The 19,696-nt window shown below is 43.4% G+C and overlaps 1 protein-coding gene across 1 annotated transcript; it reads left to right on the top strand.

Moving 5' to 3' along the window:
• The first annotated feature begins 14,316 nt into the window (after positions 1 to 14,316).
• LAMTOR5 (late endosomal/lysosomal adaptor, MAPK and MTOR activator 5) lies at positions 14,317 to 18,786 on the top strand. Its single transcript, XM_053313687.1, has 4 exons — positions 14,317 to 14,466; positions 14,623 to 14,684; positions 17,333 to 17,450; positions 18,455 to 18,786. Exons 1-4 carry the CDS (start codon positions 14,432 to 14,434, stop codon positions 18,513 to 18,515), a joined length of 276 nt encoding a protein of 91 aa, XP_053169662.1. The 5' UTR covers positions 14,317 to 14,431; the 3' UTR covers positions 18,516 to 18,786.
• Positions 18,787 to 19,696: the final 910 nt, after the last annotated feature.

Here is a 19,696-nt window from a genome sequence, read left to right as displayed (position 1 = left end):
GGTGGGGTCCTGAGCAGGTCCTGAGTTGCCGAACAGAGGGCCCTGGCAGGTTCATATGGGCAAATGAGGTGTGACAAGTACCCGGGCCCCAAGCCATGTACACCTTTGAAGGTCAAGACCGGCACCTTGAATCTAGCCCAGAAGTGGTCCAGTAACCAGTGAAGCTGCCACCGGATGGGTGTAACACATGTAAAGTGAATTGCACCCATGAGCATCCTTGCAGCAGCATTCTGGATCAGCTGAAGCTTCCAGCCCATCTTCAAGGGCAGCCTGACATACAGCACATTGCAGTAACCAATCTGGACATCACCAAAGTATGGGTGACAGAGCTCAGGTCTGACGTCTCCAATTAGGGTTGCAGTTGGCATACCAGCCATAGCTGGTAAAAAGCACCTCTACACACCGCCACCATCTGTGCCTCCAAGGACAGTATCGGGTCCAGAAGCACCCCCCAAGGGGAAGTGTTACCCCGTCCAAGACCAGATTTACTTCACTACTCAGATGATCAGTTCCACGAACTCAGAACACTTCTAACTTAACTGGATTAAGTTTAACTTGTTTGCCCCCATCCTGTCCAGAACAGCCTCCAAACCCCGGTTTAGAGCATCCACTGCCTCCCTGGTGTCTGCTGAGTTAAATGATAGGTAGAGCTGGGTGTCATCAGTATATTGATGGCACTGCAGCCCACACCCATTGATGTCCTCTCCAAGAGGTTTCATGTAAATTTTAAACAGCATAGGGGACAGAATAGATCTCTGTGGCACCCACAGTCCAAAGGCCAAGGGGTGGAACACGTGTTCCCCAGCACCACCTTCTGAGTATGACCCAACAGGTAGGAGCGGAACCACTATTTAACCATGCCCCCAAGTCCCAACATGGAGAGATGACCCAGAAAGATACTATGGTTGATGGTATCGAAAGCTGCTGAGAGGTCCAGGAGAATCAACTGAGTCACATTCCCTCTGTCTATCTCCCAACATCCACCAGGGTGACCAAGGCAATTTCTGTTCCATATCCAGTTTGGAAGCCAGATTGGAGAGGATCTAAGTAATCAGATTCATCCAGGGCAGCCTGGAGCTGAGATGCCACCACACTCTCCAACACTTTGCCCAAGAAGAGATTAGAAACTGGTTGGAAGTTATTTCAATCATCTGGGTCCAATGAGGGGTTTTTGAGAGGGGCCTAATGACTGCCTCCTTCAGCTGAGGGGGCACCACACTTTGCTTCAGAGAGGCTTTTATACCTGCTTCCCTTGTAAACACAAAGAAATATTGTGCAGGTTTAACTAAGGCTTTATTTAGAAGCAACTTCATTTTTTTATCCTTCATCTTTCCCTCCTTTTTCTTTCTGACTCTACTCCACACACTCTCTACAGGATCCACCATGGGACAAATGTCCAAACAACAAAACACAACAGATTACTAGACAGAATACAACAGAAGCATTCACCACCCCCGCCACCGATTGACTCAGTCCCTCCCTAGCAGACTTCACAAACTATGAAGGCAGGGGTGTATCTAGGGTAGGGCAGGCAAGGCACGTGCCCCAGGTGCCACTTGAAGGGGGGCGCCATTTTGTAAAATTAATTTTTTTTAAAGGCTGCTGAAAACAAAATGGCCACCGCGCATGCTCAAATGGCCTCTGTGAGGCCCTAGGCCATGCCAGGCCTTGCAGAGGTCATTTGAGCATGCACGGTGGCCATTTTGTTTTCAGCAGTCTTTTTTTAAAAAAAAATACTATTTTTAAAAATGGCCACCGCACATGCTCAAATGGTCCCTATGAGGCCCTAGAGGCCAGCGGGGGGAGGGCAGACCCCCCATGGCCTTTAGGAAGCCCATTGAAGGGGCTACAGGTAATTTTTTTAAAAAGACACTGTACATATATTCAGATTGGCACTATGTACAGAGAATCAGGGCTTGAGAATAATGAGCTGAAGTTTATGAGCTAGGATTGTATTCATTTGCTCTTACTTTGCTTCTTATGATAAGTGAGTTAAATGTGAAGTCTTAATAATATGGTTATTAATGGTGAGTTTGTCTTTGAATCAGTGTGAAATCTGTCGTATTATGGCCAACTGGGAGTTTCTTGCTCTCTTTCTCTCATTTTAACTGTCTTTCTGAAATACTAGAATATATTCCAAGCAGTGACACAGTTTACTCTGCATATCCTTTAATTATTTTCAGAGTATCTGGGAAAAGTCAAATTCTCCATTTATTTTTAACTTATGTAATGGTGATGCTACAATACATAGTAGAGAATTAGACAGGCACTTCTGTTTAGTTTTCCAAGTACACCTCCACATAGTATTAGGGTATTTAATGAGCCCCAGCATACTGAAATTTGTAGTTCTCCAGCATTTTTTGGTCTGGCTACATCCACTGCTAAATAGTTTTTGAAATATTAAAAGATTAACAATTTTCACTTGTATTTTTCAGCTGATATTATGGTGAAGTTATCTGAAAGATGGGCGTCAGAAGTTTGGACAGGGAGTGCAATTTCAGTGTGTGCCCTAGGCACTATTTTCCCTAGATACGCCTCTGTATGAAGGACATGCATCAAGCATGCACGATAGGTCTCAGCCTTCCAAGCAGCTTGTCCACCTCCTCAGGCAACACAGTGTGAAAACCATCCAATATAACAAGGCCAGATGATGTTTTGGTAACATCCAGTTCTGGTGCTGCAAAAACCTTAGCATCCAAGTCAGATCGGATATGAGCGATTTTATCCACAAAATGTCACTGCAGCATTGTGACCTGACAATCCTAACAGGGGACAAGAAGAACCCCAAAACAGTGGCTGACATGATGCCCAGGGTTACAGAGTTGTAGCGCTGTGCCTAGATTGCTGTGATCTCAGAACTCAGCACCAATGATGGGAAGAATGGGCAGTAGCACAAGTAGCTCTTCTGCGGGTTGTGTTTGGGTTTGTGATTATTTAGCAAAGCACCAAGGAAGCTACCACTCCAGTTGCAGAGTGCAGAGTTTAGTTGTTGCAGCTATTTAAGTAACACACATGGAGATCACTGTAGAGCCTAAACAAAATAGGCTTATTAGTGAATATATTTGGGATAGGAAAGACCTGTCCTATCTATCAGCTACATAATGAATAGGTAGGGAGAAAGAGAGATTTTCCCACTTTCTCTCTAGGAGTAAAGGAAGAGAACTGACTCATTACAGAAAGTACCTGAGAAGTCAAGGCAGGGGTCATAGAGCAGAGGAAAGCAGGGACAGGTAAGGAGAACCTGTGGTCATTAGGATAGTTGGTGCAAAAGGTCGATGCACTGGAACTCTGTCTCCAACACCCCTTCTCATCGCCTGTTGCACCGGCTCATGACTCTCATGTTCTCACGAAGTTCTGGAATCTGTCTCCGGGCAGTGGCTTAGTCAATCCATCTTCCACCATCTCTTCTGCTGGGCAGTACTCCAACTGGACTACCCCTTTTTCTTGCATGTCTTGAACACAGTGATACTTTATAGGAATGTGTTCAGTTCAAGACTTCATCTCTCCATCTGGGAGGTCTGGATACAACTTTTGTTATCCTCAAACATTGCTGTGGGCTTTGGTTCCTCAATCCCAGGCTGATAGTAGCTGGTGTATCCTTTCCACACTGCTTCCTTGCATGCTTCAGCTGTGGGCATCCTTTCCATATCTTGCCATGTGGTGGGTTCTTGAATCTCTCCTCCTTTGGTCATGAGTGAGAGTCTTTTGGGTGGAACCCCTTTGTTGGGCCTCTGTGAGCAGAGGCGGATTAACATAGTAGCAAATGTAGCATTTGCTACGGGCCCCGCGTTTTTGAGGGCCCTGCATGCCCAGCTTCCAACTGGGAATTAAAGTTAAAGCTTTACCTGTTTTATTTGGTCCATATTAGATCAAATATCCCTTTTCTGCTAAATGCGCCTTTTAAGAGAAGGCCCAGCACAGCATCTGTGCAGTGGCTGTGGCTGGTGCCTACCACATTTTTCTTTTTAGAGTGTGAGCCCTTCGGAGACAGAGAAGCATCTATCCACTCTTTATTTTTCACTTTGAGAATTTTGATTGAAAATCACTTTGAGAATTTTGATTGAAAAACGGTATATAAATGTTCAGTGTTGTTATAGTAAGTGTGAGTTTGTGGCTTGGTCTCTCATACTCCAAAATATAGCAAATGAAAAAAATTGAATTACTTTACTATGCAAGTAAATAATTTACGTTTTAATATTTATGTGCATTTTTTTAAAAAAATTAGGGCCCCTTTATAACATATGCTACAGGCCCCGCACTGGCTTAATCCGGCCCTGTCTGTGAGCACCTTGGTTCCAGCTCAGGCTGTGCAGCCCCTTCTGAACCTGCTTCTGGTTCTGGCACAGATTCCGTGGGTTCAGTGTCTGGCTCTAGCTTCATGAGGGTCCACTCACATGGCTTCTCTTTCACCTGGAACAAGTTTATTTATTTATTTGATTTAAATATCGCCCTTCCAAAAATGGCTCAGGGCGGTTTACATCAGTTCCAGTACATCATCTCTAGTTGGCCCTTATCTCTCATCAAAATAAACCACATTGCAAATTCTGACCTTTCCACTCAGAGGTCAGGATCAAGGATTCTGTATCCCTTTTGGCATATCCGACCAACACTCCCAGTTTGCATCTGCAATTGAGTTTGGTTCTCCTGGCCTTTGGGGTGTATGCAAAAGCCTTTGATTCAAATACTAACTAATATGGTTTATAGAGGGTTTGCGCTAATGCCATAGTTCAAAAGGTCTTTTGTCTATTGCTTTGATTGTCAATCTGTTTTGCAAGTAATTTGCAGTCATCACTACTTCAACCCAGAATTTATTTGCCAAGTAACATGCATCATGTAACATGCATCTGGTCATTTCTAGTAGAGAGTGATTTTTCCTTTCTGCCACACCATTAAGTTCAGGTGTGTATGTGGGAGTAGGTTCATGTGAAATCATGTGTTCCTTTAGGAATCTTTTCATGTCATTTGACGTGTATACACCTCTATTGTCTGACCTTAGTCTCTGAGGTTTTCTTCCAAATTTGTTATTGACCAGTGCAATATATTCCTTAAATCTTTCAAACACTTGACTTTTCTCTCTCAGAGGATATACATCTTGAAAAATTATTTTAAAATGTATGTAACGATTGCCACCCATATTATTTTGGGTGTGCATGGAACCGTCTGGCCCGGTTTGGTTCGAGGCTGGACCGGCCTCAAACAGAACCGGGCCAGTTTGGTCCGGCCCCCATTGAAACCCCTCCCCGGTCTGGTCCCGGACTGGTCCATGAACTTAAAAAAAATTTTTTTTAAAGGTAAAAAGGAACTACCTGTAGCCCCTTCAGGGGGCTTGCTGTAGCCGCGGCGGGGGTGTGTGTGTGTTCCGCATGGGTTCCCTCTACCCCCGCTGGCCTCCCTCATTACCGCTGTGACCAGGTAAATGTAGACTTTTGGGCCTCCGTAAAAGCGAGTGGCCACCATTTTGGCCACCACCATGCATGCGCAAATGCCCTCTGCGAGGTCGTAGGCCATGCCATGCCATTTTTTCTCATATGTTGCCTCTCGGGCTCGGGGGTCTCTCCAAGATGCCCCCTGTGCTTAAACGGGGCATCCTGGAAGTTCTGGGGGTCGTGCAGCCCCCAATCCCCGCAGCCCCTGCTGGATCCATGATGGAGCCAGCAGTCGTGTGGGTGGCCGATCCGGCTGCCCAGGTCTGCCTGTTGATCATCTGCGGGGAGAGCAGGCTAAGCCCACTCTCCCTGCAGAACCCCTCTGGTGCTTCACACCGTGTGAAACACCTCTCTGCCATATAGCTTTTTTAGTTTTTTCAACACCTCTGAAGCAATTTTAGTCTCTTTGAAATGTATTAGAAGAATGAAACCATATGCTCTGTAGTTCTGTGAATCCCATTTCTTTTGGGCAATCGCCCCATTCGTTGGTCTTGGTTCTGTGAGGGCTTTTGCCTTCAGGAGGGCTTCCATTTTCATAACCCATTGTTCATAATTCCTTCCATTTAGCTTGGAAAAGACAGGGTTGCTGGAACTCCATCTACAACAGGTTTCCCCCTCATTGCAAATGGGGGGAAATGCAGAAGTGCTCCTGCCCTACTGCCCATTCGTACCGGCATCAGGGCTGCCTTATGAGATCGCAGCAGTCCTTGGCATAGCATTACAACTCTGTAGCACTGCACATCATGTCAGCTAGTGTGTGTGTTTGCGGGGCAGGGTGGAATTAAGGGCACTTTATATGAACTAGCCAGCCAGTTCTTTGGCTATAAGCTTTTAGCTGAAACATCAAGATTTAGAATTTTCATGTATTTTGTATGCAGATCATGGTCCAAATTCATTTCAGAGCTGGGTGTATAGAAACTTTCTTCTATTTTTTTAAATTAGATAATGCTATCCCTTTTCAACATAACACATTGCATTTAGTATAAGCCATACCTCCTTCTTAATAAAGCATCAAGTGCATCTACACTTACTCTTTAAAGACAGAGGTAGAAAAGGCTGCTCTAGTGATTATACCGTGGCATAAAGTCCTTCTTTGGTTTTCTTTACTTGTGACAAGTTATGGCAAGCTGTGACAACCAATGAAGGAACTGTAGGAATTGATTCATGCATCACTCCTCTCTCCATCCTGTCAATAAATCAGGTTTTAAGTGCATGTAGTGTTGGTGCCTTCCTGATTTATGACACTTTCTACTTACACCAGTGTATGTATTAAACTTAATAAAGGAAAAGAAATCTCTTGGTACAGTTTCTATTTGTCACTCTGGGATCCCGAGGAAAGGTAAAATGAGGGGAATTCTATGAAGCATATGCAAAAGTGTGATGCTTAAGAACAGCCCTGCTGGATCAGGCACAAGGCCCATCTAGTCAGGCATCCTGTTTCACACAGTGGCCCTCCAGATGCCCCTGGAGAGCCCACAGGCAAGAGGTATGTGCATGCCCTCTCTCTTGCTGTTGCTCCTCTGCAACTGGTATTGAGAGGCATTGTGCCTTTAAGGCTAAAGGTAGCCTACAGCTACCAGACTAGTAGCTATTGACTGACCTGTCCACAATGAATCTGTCTAAGCCCCTTTTAAAGCCATCCAAACTGGTGGCCATCACCACATCCCATGGCAAGGAACTCCATAGATTAATTGTGCACTGTGTGAAAAAGCACAATGCTTCATTGTACTCATACACAGCTAAAGGTCACATGCAGCTTGAAATAACAGTTATTTTGCAGTTGTTTTTACTTTTGGCAATAGAAATTAACTTTTAAAAACTATAAAGTGGTGGTGTAAGTAGAAAAAAGATTGAGTGGAGCCAAAAGGCCATGAAATGTAAGAGTACAGTAGGTCCATGACTTTCTATGAAAAACCTGGGTGTATACAAGACAAGAGGAGCGTATACATGATAAGGATGCCTGTTCTCATCTTACAAATACAAATATGATGAATATTTACATACTGCTTTTCAACAAAAGTTCCCAAAGTTTCCATAGATAGATAGATAGATAGATAGATAGATAGATAGATAGATAGATAGATAGATCAGATTAGATATAAACAAGTTGTTCTAGTAAGAACTAATCAGCCTACTTTCCTTTCACTGTATCTTCATCTGGACTAAATTTGGTTCAAATTGAGGTCCACAAGTTAGATCTCTTGCACCTCAAATGTTCATGTGTCTGCCATCTTGGATTGTGTGTCACTCACTACAGCTGTTCCAAATTTGGTTCAAATCGATTACAGTCCTTAAGTTAGCACACTTGTGCCTTAAAAGTTTACACGTTAAACTATATCACTCAGGTGTCCCTGTGTGACACTCACTACAACTGTATGTAATTTGGTTCAAATAAGTTAGACAGTACACAGGTTAGCCCACTTGAACCTCAAATGTTCACGCATCCACCATCTTGGATTGGGGTAGATGACATCATCACAAACTATGCCATTGAGGTGCCCCTATGTGTCCCTACAGCTGCAGCAAATTTGATTCAAATTGGTTAAGAGATTCACAAGTTAGCCCATGTGCCTAAAAAGTTTACACATCCACCATCTTGAACTGGCATGGATGACATCATCACAAACTATGCCATTGAGGTGTCCGTGTGTGTCACTCACTGCAAATGTACCCAATTTGGTTCAAATAGGTTAGGCAGTCCACAAATTAGCCTGCTTGCACCTCAGATGTTCACATGGCCACCATCTTGAACTGGAGTGAATGAAATCATCACACACCAAACCATTAGGGCATCCCTCTGTGTCCCTACAGCTGTAGCAAATTTGGTTCAAATCAGTTAAGCGGTTCGCAAGTTAGCCCACTTGCGCCTCAAAAGTTTATGCATCTGCCATCTTGGATCAGGGTGGATGACATCATCACAAACGACACTGTTGAGGTGTCCCTACAACTCTACTCGATTTGGCTCATATTGGTCCAGGCATTGAGAAGTTGGCACACAGGACGGGACACACGGACGGACACAAGGACACACACACGGAATGCTGGGTGATCTCATAAGCCTACTGGAAAGTAGGCTAATAAAAAGGCTCCCTGTCCCCAAAGGACTTGCAATCAAAAAAAGAAACATACAGTAAGATAGCCACCAGCAACAGTCACGAGAGGGAATATTGCATACATTCACACTTTGCCTGGGAATGCCACAGACCTACTGTACCTCTTACTTTTTCATGTTTTTTTCATTTACTTATTCAGTCTTTCCCTTTGCAACAGAGTCCCAACACAAATGCCCCTCCCAACTTCTATAAGATAATACAACTGGCACCTATGAAAGTTCTTCTCCTCCAGGGCTCATAGCAGCTTTGTGTGTGTGTGGGGGGGTGCATTTTCATCAGGATCATACTGGAAGAGAGAGTTGATGGTTTAACTCTCTCCTTTCTGTCCCAAGGCTCTGAGACGGCCATCATTGACAATGGTCGAGAACTAGGAGATACTCTGTCTTTCGCCACTTTGCCATTTCCTCTCTCTTGCCTTGTCCCATATAAATAGTGCACAATCATAATGACACATAGTGTTATGGCTCCATAAATCTGCACCCAGGGCTGGTGTAGACCTGGAATGCAGCCCTGAAACTGGTAAAAATGGGCAGTTGCAGAAGCAGCATTTCTGCAGGTTTCCCCATATGTGACAAAGTGGGAAACCTGTGGAACTTCTGCTTCCACAACTGCTGCATCTGAACAGCATCAGGACTACCTTAGAAGTCCACAGCTGCATGATAAAACTGTAACACTGCATGTCATGTTAGCCAATTTCCCTACCTCCAAAGATTCAAAAAGTTGTTAGTGAAGGCAACACTGAGCCTTCCCCAGAGATAAGGCTGGTTCACATGACCATTAAAACCAGGATAGGAGCTGGATTACCCTGTTTTGCAGGATTGTAAGAACTCATGCATATCCCTCCAGGTTTTTCTAAGCAGGATAACCCAGCTTTTCTGCCCAGCTCTTAAGTGAGGGTGGATTCTCTGGTCGTGATAATTCATGCAGCTCTTCTATTCAGCCATTGGATGGAGCATGCCCTTCCACCTCACGGGAACCATAGAGTGTTGTGGCTATAATGGCTGCTATCCATGGATGTGCAACTCTGCAAAGCACACTCTATGATCTTGAAGTTGGAGCCACCAGCAGGGCTGTCTCCCCCACCTGCTCCTTTGTGGCCAGAGGGCATTCACTGACATTATAATTATAATTTCAGTTTCTATACCGCCCTTCCAAAAATGGCTCAGGGTGGTTTACACAGAGAAATAATACATAAATAAGATGTATGATTATGAAGCTTTCCTAATCTGCTGGCACTGCAAAGCATGTTGGGAAGGCAGAGAAGCCTTTGGATAACTTTCCAGGGAGGAGTAGAGCTTGTAGCTGCCAATTTCAACAACGAACACCACAGCTGCCTTGCTTGTGCACCCAAACAGAGGTTCTGGTCATGTGCTGCTAATGGGATAGGAGTTCTCCAACCCATGCCCCAAAAGGTCATATGAACAAGCCTGTAGTCTTCTTCTTTACTCAGGTGACTTCCAGAGGGGGTGTTTCACCCAAGATTGTCAAGCTTTCTTCACTTATTCTTTACGGGGGTTCATACAACATTATTATCCATCCGCTATTAGCCTGTACTTTCCCCATGCTTAAATCATTGCATTGTTTAACAGAGTTTTTCTGAATGTTTTCAAAACAGTGGCACAGCTCAAGGGTGTAGCTACAACTGAACAAGGGGTGACAAATATCCCGGGTCCCTAAGGGAGAGAGGCCTACTGAATGGGTGACAGCTTACTGTTTGCTCTTCCCCTTGAAGAGGAAGGTAGCAGGGTTAGTGCCCATTTTCACTTTTTGTCCCAGGGCCCTCCCAAACCTTGCTACAGCCCTGGTTCAGCTACACAGTGACGACTACATGTATGGTTTGGGGCACTACATTTCCCCCTTTATATGCAAGCAGTATGTTTTTTGGATAGTACTAAAATGCACACAAAAACACACTGGTGTGAAAGTAGCAATTCTACTTCCATCTCAAAACAGAACAAGGACTGGGACAATAAGATCAATAAAGAGTAGGTCTAGAAGTACCCTCAAAGAGAGAGCGTAGTCAATAGATGGTTTACATTATGTGTTGTAGTTAGAGCTTAATGTTTAGCATGTTGTACATAGAGTGTTATCTGTTGTATGTGCACACACAGTGGCAAGTACTTGCTTTATATCAAGCAGATCTTTGTTGTGTTGATAAAGTGTGAGTTTCTATGCACAAGATGAAATTAAGCATCTATGTCTCTATCTCTCTAGCTAGTTGTTGTTCTTACTACATTTGTATGTTGTGCACCGCCCAGAGGCATTTGGATGGGGTAGTATATAAATGTAATAAATACATACATACATAATAAATAAATACATACATACAATTCCACTTTTCTTAAAACTCATGGGATTCCTAGGTGGTTACCCACACTGACCAGACTAGGTACTGACCCAATTAGCTTCCGCAAAGTTCTGCATCATGTGCCCTCAGACCAAGCCCTGGGTAACTAGTGTGCATACTGTATATGGTGTATTATCATAGATGTTTGTCAATAATACAAGCTGAAGGAACTTGCTTCCAGTGCTGCCTAGTTCTCCAATGGATTCCTGCTTCTCTAGCATAATGGGAAAAAGTTTCTCTGTTGCTCAGAGTTCCATGTCCACAGAATGATAAACCTTCCCCACCCCCCGCCAAGTAATTCAGAGGACTTCTCACCCAGGGCTTATGTTGCTATGACAGATGGAGTTATGCTCATCTCACATTCCTGCTGGTGATTGGAAGTACCAAGAGAGACATTACTCTTTTTGCTTCGGACTTTCTCATCAGGGAAAGAGTGCTGATGCACCAGAATGAACTGACATTTGATTTAATATGCAGAATCCAGTACTCAATTCCAATCATTACATATGGCTTCAGGGCCAGTCAACTGAGACTGTACAGGACTAAGGGTTGCAGCCTAGTTCTGCAAGATTGTTTGTTTTTGGCAAATCAGCACAGGTCTCCTAGCTTTAAAAGCAATGAACTCCACAGCACTGTACCTAATATTTCTCTGTTTCAGATCAGAAATCCAGACCACTTCTTTTTTTTTTAAGGTCTGCCATTATATTTCAGCATGCCTGGCTCACAGAGGGATATGGCATGGCCATTTAATTCACAGTAATTTTTCTAAAAAAGGTTAATTTGATTAATTCAATTTCCTTTTTGACATTAATTTTCTAAAATGTATTTGAATATGTATATTTTGTTATATGTTCATAGGTGAGTTAATGGGAATCCTCTGTGTCATAACAGAGCTTTGGACTAGACATGCTGTTAAGCCAAATTGCAGGCAATATTCTTTTGGAGGTATGTCTCAGGTGACCTCTCCCACTTTATTAGTGTAAGGCTTAATAGTGTGAGCTGTGTGTGAGGCAAAGTCTATTGCCTCTCTTTTAGATTGTGAGCCCTTTGGGGACAGGGATCCATCTTATTTATTTATTATTTCTCTATGTAAACCGCCCTGAGCCATTTTTGGAAGGGCGGTATAGAAATCGAATTATTATTATTATTATTATTATTATTATTGTTGTTGTTCAAATTTCACATTAGTCAGGCATTAATTACGTCACTGTGTAAGCTACCATCTCTCAGCACTGCCCTCTTCCCTACCAGATGGGATAACAAATACTGGCCTACCTTACAAGCCTGTTGTAAGGATTGCTGGGACTGTATGTGAAATACTTTGAATCCTTGGAATGTGCTACATAAATGCTAATTATTATTTTATTATTAAATTGACACCTCCCCTGAACCTAAACGTGTTTATTCAGAAGCAAGCTCCATTGATTGAATGGGTCTCACTCCCAAGTAAGCATGATTTATCACCCTGTCTCTATGAACAACACAGCAGGGAGAGCTGGGGTCAGGAGAGCTACTCAGAAAGGGGGTGTATAAGCCAGAGAACCACTGTCTCCTCTCACGTGCCCATTCTCTTTCTAGGCAGCATCACAGGGAGGACTGAGCCCCACTGCACTGCCCAGAGAGACAGAGGCGCAAGCAGCCCTCTCAGTCACAAACCCACACTCTATCTCTGGGCAGCAAAACAATAAGTATTGCATCCACTGGGGTCAACATCTCCCCCCCCCCATGGTACCCAAGGAGAAAACAGGCATGAAAGTGGAAAGAAGTGGCTGCTAGTACGAGGTCACGCATGCTTGTGTCATTTTCCATTCTCCATATGGGCGACACAGTGATAGGGAGGATTGGACACCACCACCAAGCACCCAGAGAAGGTGAATGAGCTGGCAGAGAGAATACCACACAGAGCAGAAACAGCAGCAGCTCCTGTAAGCAGTCAAGGAATCTTTCTTCCAGCTCAGTTGCTTGTTCACCCTAAAAGCAACCAGGTAAAGAAGGAGAAGGAAGGGACAAGCAAATAATCAGAAGCAGCCAGAGGAGCTTCCTACAACCAGTGTTCCTTCTAACAGGGATCCCCAGATGTTGTTGACTACAACTCCCATAATTTCCAAGCAACAGCTATTTCAGCTAGGGATTCTGGGAGTTTTAGTCAACATCTGGGAATCCCTGTTCGAGGGAAAATTGCCTACAACCATCACTCAAGCATTCCTTGCCATGCTGCTGCTGAGAGACACAAGTTGAGCAAATGTGCAGAGCTAAGTAATTGCTCACTAATCTCCTTTTCTTCTGTACTGGCCATCTCCTCTTCCTCCATATTGGTGCTCCCTTTGGGTGGTACAACATCAGAATCCACACTACTGTGTCATCCAGAGGGAGAACACAGGCTGTTGCTGCCAACTCTTGGTTATTCACCTCGTAACACCTCAGGGTGGTGCAGAAGAGTGAGCAAACGATGCTTCGGATCACTCACCTGCCCAAATCCCCACTGCCACATCACCCAGAAAGAAGAGAATAAATGAGTGAGCAAAAGGATGTAGGTTTAGCCACACCTCTGTCCACCTGGGAATTCTCTCTGGATAAGCCACCTAATGGTGCAGTGGGGAAATGGCTTGACTAGCAAACCAGAAGTTGCGGGTCCGAATCCCCACTGATATGTTTCTCAGACTATGGGGAACACCTATGTCGGGCAGCAGTGATATAGGAAGATGCTGAAAGGCACAATCTCATACTGCTTGGGAGATGGCAATGAGAAACCCCTCCTGTATTCTACCAAAGACAACCACAGCGGTCTGTGGGCGCCAAGAGCCAACACCAACTCGATGAGACACACACAGCAGTGTGGAATGGAGACAGAGTGAATGCAAGCAGAGCAAACACCTTCCAGGAGCAACCACAGCCTTTGCCCACTAGCTCACAGGGCAGTCCTGCTGGACCCAAACATCCTCTCCATTGCGGGAGGCCACACCGGGCCTAATCCTACTCCCTGTTACCTGACCCAGGGAGGGAGAAGACGAGAGAGTCTGCAGGGTGGCGGCGGCTCATGCTATTCTGGGCAGCGCCACTGGAGATGAATGAACCCTCTCTACTAAATTGCCCAGGGGACGGCTCCAGGGGCGCACGCCCCAGAAAAGTGCTTGCCGCGCCGCTCTCTGTTTCAGAAATCTAATATGTGGTGCACAACTGGCCCATCCATAAAAGGACTTGCCCCTTTTGTACGCCCCCCCCCCTCGCCCCCCTTCTTCCAGTGCCGCAACTGAGAGCATGCCAGGCAGCTGCCGGCGCCAGCACAGTCCACTTGCCGGGGCGAGGGGGGAAATGGGGAGACCAGCAGAGGCACAGCGCCGAGCACCCCGCCCCCTAAACTATGGCAGAAGTCAAGTAAAGCCTAATCTTCGCTCTCCCTCTGTATTGGGAAATTCGAAGAATCGTGATCCTACTGAGCCGCCGTCCAACTTTCCCTCATCCTCCACCCACCCTCTTATCACGTGAATACAGATCAGCTGACAAAAAATCTCGTGGATGCGGAAGAGGCTGTAGATCAGGGCAACATGGAAGGTGCACTGGAGCATCATTTGGAAGATACGTAAGTCCTGGGAATGTGTGCATGAAGGGCTTCTCTTGCCGTTGCTGCTTGAGCAACTCGGGGGGCAGAGGGGAATGATAATGTTGATATGGTTTTCTCCTTTGCTGTGTTTCTTCATAGTAAGTTTCTGATCTCTGCCTTCCCCTCTTTCTCTAGAATGAAGAATCCGTCCATTGCAGGGGTCCTGTGCACCGATTCTCAGGGACTAAATATGGGCTGTACGTAATATAGAAATTCTATTATTACCAAGTGCGTTCTCTTTGTGCTTTCAGGGATACTGTCAGGATTTAAAAGCATATTAGCTCCGGCTTTCCTTTCCTTGGTTACCACTTCCTTTTACTTTCTCTCTTAGCACCCGAAAATCTCTCTCTTCCTGCTTAAGCAGCTGACTGCCATGCTGTTTAACTGTCATTTTCACAACAGCAACAGAAATTCAAATCTATGAAGAATTGTCTCAACCCTGTCCTAAACCATGTGGCAACTGCTCCAGATTTCAGGCCAGCCTACCTGAATTGTATGGCATGCACAACTAATATTTATTTATTTTTATTTAGTGCATACTGTTATCTCCCTGAGCCTTTTTGTAAGGGCAGTATATAAATCGAATTGAATAAACAAAATCTCTTTTGTAAGTTTGCAGTGTTTCCTTATCTTACACAGTTCTAAAATGCATAATTACGAGTTGTTTGTATTATGCAGGCCAAACTTACCTGAAGTCAAACAATGATGAGCACTATTGTTCCCATGCCTTCCAAATGCTCTTGTGTGTGTTCAGTTCAAGGTTTAGTACAGTCTATGACCAGCACAACACGGAAGCTCTTGTGCATGAGAAGTGTGAAGAAAGGGCAAATAAAAGGTCGTTGCCAGCTGATCATCACTAATATAGGGCTACAGAAATCTCACTGCCACTTTTTCAATTGACCTGGAATTACTCCAGGAAAAGGCAGGAAGTCATACTTCTTGGCTCTTGTTTGTGCCAATATGTACATACTCTTTCTCATCCAGCAGCCTCTTCTCCATTGCCTATTTCTCACCCAGCAATCTTTTCTCCATTCCAGATCTAGAATATGTATTTCCTCCTTCACTTTCCCTTCTGTTGTTGCCTGAGATGTACAGAAACAAACTTGTGTCTGTCCATCCCAAGGAACTAGCTGGTACTCCCTTTATTTGACACCTATTCCTTCCCAGCTAGTTCTATTGTTGCCATTCTTTGGCAACAAGAAATAAGGCAAGCTAGGCAGTCTTGCAGGAGTGGGGAGAAAAGAGGTTAAAAAAATTGCAAAAGGGCATGAGTATAGAATGAGAATGAGGAAAGTGGAATGGTGAAAGGACAGAGGATTAGATCAAAGAAGGGAAAATGAAGCAGATGGAAGTACTAGAAAAGAGCCTTTTACAGCACAGCTTTATTTATTTATACACTTATATCCTGCTATTCCTCCAAGGAGCTTAGAGCAGTGTGCATGCTTGTTTATCCTCACAACAACCCTGTGAGGTAGGTTAGGCTGAGAGATACATGACTGGCCCAGAGTCACCCAGTGAGTTTCATGGTTGAATGGGGATTTGAACTTGGGTTTTCCCGGTTCCTAGTCCAACGCACTAGCCACTATGCTATACTGGTTCTCCTGAGCCAGGCTTAGTCCTGTTTCATATATTTGTAATAAAACGTGCTTCATATATTTGTAATAAAATGAGCACTTCTGAACATGGCTTTTGCACTGAGTACTATTGTCAACACCCACAAACTAAAGCTTCATGTGTAAAGAGGAGTGTGAAAAGTAGGGAAACTTTCTGCTGCTATTACAGTATTTCTGCTGCAGCCAGAAATAGCATAATGACACCAAATAAGTGTCCTGCTCTAAGCTATGGGGCAGGTGGGATGTAATATAATACAATACTTGTATTCTTACATTTCTAAGCTACTTTAAGGACATGATGGCTGAAAAGTGGGACATAAACTTAATAATCCATTTCTTTTGTTTCCAATAGTAGCCAGTTAGATGACCCTAGGAAATTTATTCATGAAGGTGTCAAACCTTTCATTATTTGTTCACAGTATCTGGAAATTGAAAAGAACTGCCTTTTGGACTTGGAGGTTCCACCTAGCCTTTGACAGACTTATCATCCATGAATATCTTGCTCTATTCTTAAGATTTTAAGATTTCTTTTTTAAGATTCTTCAAATTTTGTAGCTGTGAATTTTAGTTGTGTTATATGAAATAGTACTCTTCTATTTAAAATATAGTGAGACTCAATCAACACTTCTGTTACATATACTTCCGTTATAGATTTAAAGTATAGGATTTGGGTGAGAGCTCTTACTTGTGCACTATGGCTTACTTTAAGCTGGCGTTTTTAAAAAGTGGAGTGGGGTTAGAGGAAGGTCTTGCAAGTCAAGCTTCCAGTTTTCTTTCCTCTGGGTTAATCTGTGTGAGTGTGTTTTGGGTTGGTTGTGTTTTACTAAAAATATTCATAGTAGTAGTGCTAAATATAGTGCTAAATACACCAGGTGAAAAGAGAATCTTGGCTTCGGTTCCTACATTTTATTTAAAAAGTTGCATTCTGAACTATTTATTTATTTGATTTCTATACTACTCTTCCAAAAATGGCTTAGGGCAGTTCACACAGAGAAATAATAAATAAAATTGAACCCTGTCCCCAAAGGGCTCACAATCTAAAATGAAACATAAGATAGGCACCAGCAACAGTCACTGGAGGTACTGTGCTGTGGGTGGATAGGGCCAGTTACTCTCCCCCTGCTAAGTAAAAGAGAATCACCACGTTAAAAAGGTGCCTCTTTGCCAAGTTAGCAGGGGCATTTGGTATTACATTTGCTATTCATTTAAAATGATACCTGATTGCCTTCTAGGTCGTGGCACCCTTTCAGATGAACATGCAGGTGTGATATCTGTTCTAGCACAGCAGGCAGCCAAACTAACATCTGATCCAACAGATATTCCTGTGGTGTGCCTGGAGTCAGATACTGGGTAAGCATGTACACTTGGATCTGTTACTTTTAATTTCTTAATATCCCATCACTGGATACTGTGTGCTACTGTATTGTATCTTCTTGAAGGCATTCTTTAAAGTTATTTCTTTTGTGTAAAATAGCTCAATAGGACCACTGCTTAAGTTGCTTTCTGATGCTTAAATAAGCTGGTAAACTGGTTTGCTGCTTCTGGGATAGTGTCTTCTGCATATTTGGAAAAGACTGCTTAACTTCCTGCTTGTTGCACTAGAAATTTGACAAACGGAGCAGATAATTTTGCAAGCCTGGATTTTTAAAAAATCATTGATTTTGTATCCATCCTGTATAGCACACTTAGCCAGGAAAGCACAAATTGTTTGCCATAAAAATGTTAAATAATAATAAAATAGTAATAATTCTGAATGAGCTGGGCTCCTGTAATATGGATATTGTGACTGGAGGATTCTTCCTTCGTGCATGTGGCTTGATTCATGATAGTTCTACAAAACTAATTCTAGCTTTTAAATGTACACTTCAAAAGCTAGAAGGGGGAAAACTTCTGTAGGAGGGAAGAGCTAATAATTGCAAAATGCATAGGTATAACATCCAGACAATAGAGCTACAGTATTAATATTTTGAAGCTTGGAACCTTCCTCCTGAATGTCTCTAGTAAGAAGTAGTCGAATATGGGGCAGCACCCACAGCTACTGAATGTTGCTTGGGTTTCAAACTTTCTATAAAAGTGTCTTAATTATAATTTATCTCCAATCAGAAAAGTCTTGTTTGATATGAAAACAAGGCTATCTGGGTATAAGATATTAGGTCACCATCCAAGGCCCTAATATAGCATAGAACTCCTTTAACCCTTCAGAGCTGTTGATATTAGATTCAACATGATCAAGCACTTTAAAAAGGGGGGAATGCTGAGCTGCGATAAATTCCTGCTATTTTGGTTGTTTAGGACCAGTTTCAAATTATGAATTTTTTTGTGTGTGTTAACACACATTCCCTTTCCCCCCTCAGGAATATCATGATCCAGAAACATGATGGCATCACAGTGGCAGTACACAAAATGGCATCCTAACCTCATACACCTACAACATTTTCTGCTGTTTAACAACTTGCCTTTGTGGAACATTCTAAAGATCTAACATGCCTTGAATGGCCATTGTCACTAGGCAGTCTGACTGTAAAGATTCTCTTGTGAAAGTTGGCAGGGAATTTGGTTACTCTTATTTTTTTGGAACCTCATACTATTAAGCCTGGAATGCTTTCGTGTCTTGTAGCTGTAGAAACAGGACTTTAGGAGGTATCATCAATCCTAGAAATCAAATAAAACAAAATGTATTGTGCAACTTGGCTGAATGCTGTTTTTTTTTAATCTTGTATCTCTGGCTGTGCTCTGGGGTCTGAATGTAGTGTAGTGCTCTTCAGAGTGGGGTCCTTCCTTGGTAGACTGGAATCCCTGATGCTTTGAGCTTTCACAGCACAAGTTATCTGATATTAAAAAGGGATGTTAACAGCTGTGTAACTTCTATGCAGTTGTTGGTCTTGATAGCTGTACAAACAATCTGGATAGTTCTGTTACCCATTTTCTAATTTGAGTTTCTTCCTTTGAAGGTTTTTGAGTTGTCCCGACATAGATATATGAATAGATTTGGCACTAAACCAGGACACCAAGTGCTAATTCCTGAAATCTATGATGACAGTAAAAAAGCACTCAATCCTGAACTTAGAAGATAGCTCAAAACTGTTATTTCCTTGGGTCATAATTCTCTGGGGACTACCCATCAAGCACATAAGCAAGACCTGGGCCTTGGGATAGACACTGTATCTGCCAAGATAGAAGCAGACTGGCAAAATAGCAGCTTCAGGATGAAGCATTTGCAATACTTGAGCTTGTGGTGACCAAGCTCCAAAAACTTCTGGATGACATTATCTCCATTTCATTCTGGCTTCCAACCTTGTTCTGGGGCTGAAAATGCCTTAGAAATGAAGAATGTGCCATTGTTGTTCATGCCCTGGCAGCTTCAAACACTAGACTTCTACAATATACTCCATGGGATTGCTTCTGAAAAAGACATGGAGATGACAAACACAGCAGTCAGCTACATAAGCAGGATTTGCTCCAGTGAACTTGCCATGCCTGTGTGCTTAACTTCTCTTTCAGTTGGTCAAAGTGCTGGTATTTATCTTCAAAGCCCTTAACGGCTTCAGACCAGGATATCTAAAGGGCTGCCTATTGTAGCCAGATGCCCTTGCTGT

This window comes from Hemicordylus capensis, chromosome 4 (assembly GCF_027244095.1).
Source record: "Hemicordylus capensis ecotype Gifberg chromosome 4, rHemCap1.1.pri, whole genome shotgun sequence".
NCBI lineage: Eukaryota > Metazoa > Chordata > Lepidosauria > Squamata > Cordylidae > Hemicordylus > Hemicordylus capensis.
The sequence above is the reverse complement of the archived record's forward strand: the minus strand, read 5'-3'. Positions and strand labels throughout refer to the sequence as shown.

Excerpts from the sequence above, each read along its gene's own strand:
- LAMTOR5 (XM_053313687.1), top strand. The coding sequence starts at position 14,432 with ATGGAAGGTGCACTGGAGCATCATTTGGAAGATAC. Across the intron at positions 14,685-17,332 it reads TCAGGGACTAAATATGGGCT|GTCGTGGCACCCTTTCAGAT; the intron begins GTACGTAATATA and ends ATTGCCTTCTAG. Across the intron at positions 17,451-18,454 it reads TGCCTGGAGTCAGATACTGG|GAATATCATGATCCAGAAAC; the intron begins GTAAGCATGTAC and ends TTCCCCCCTCAG.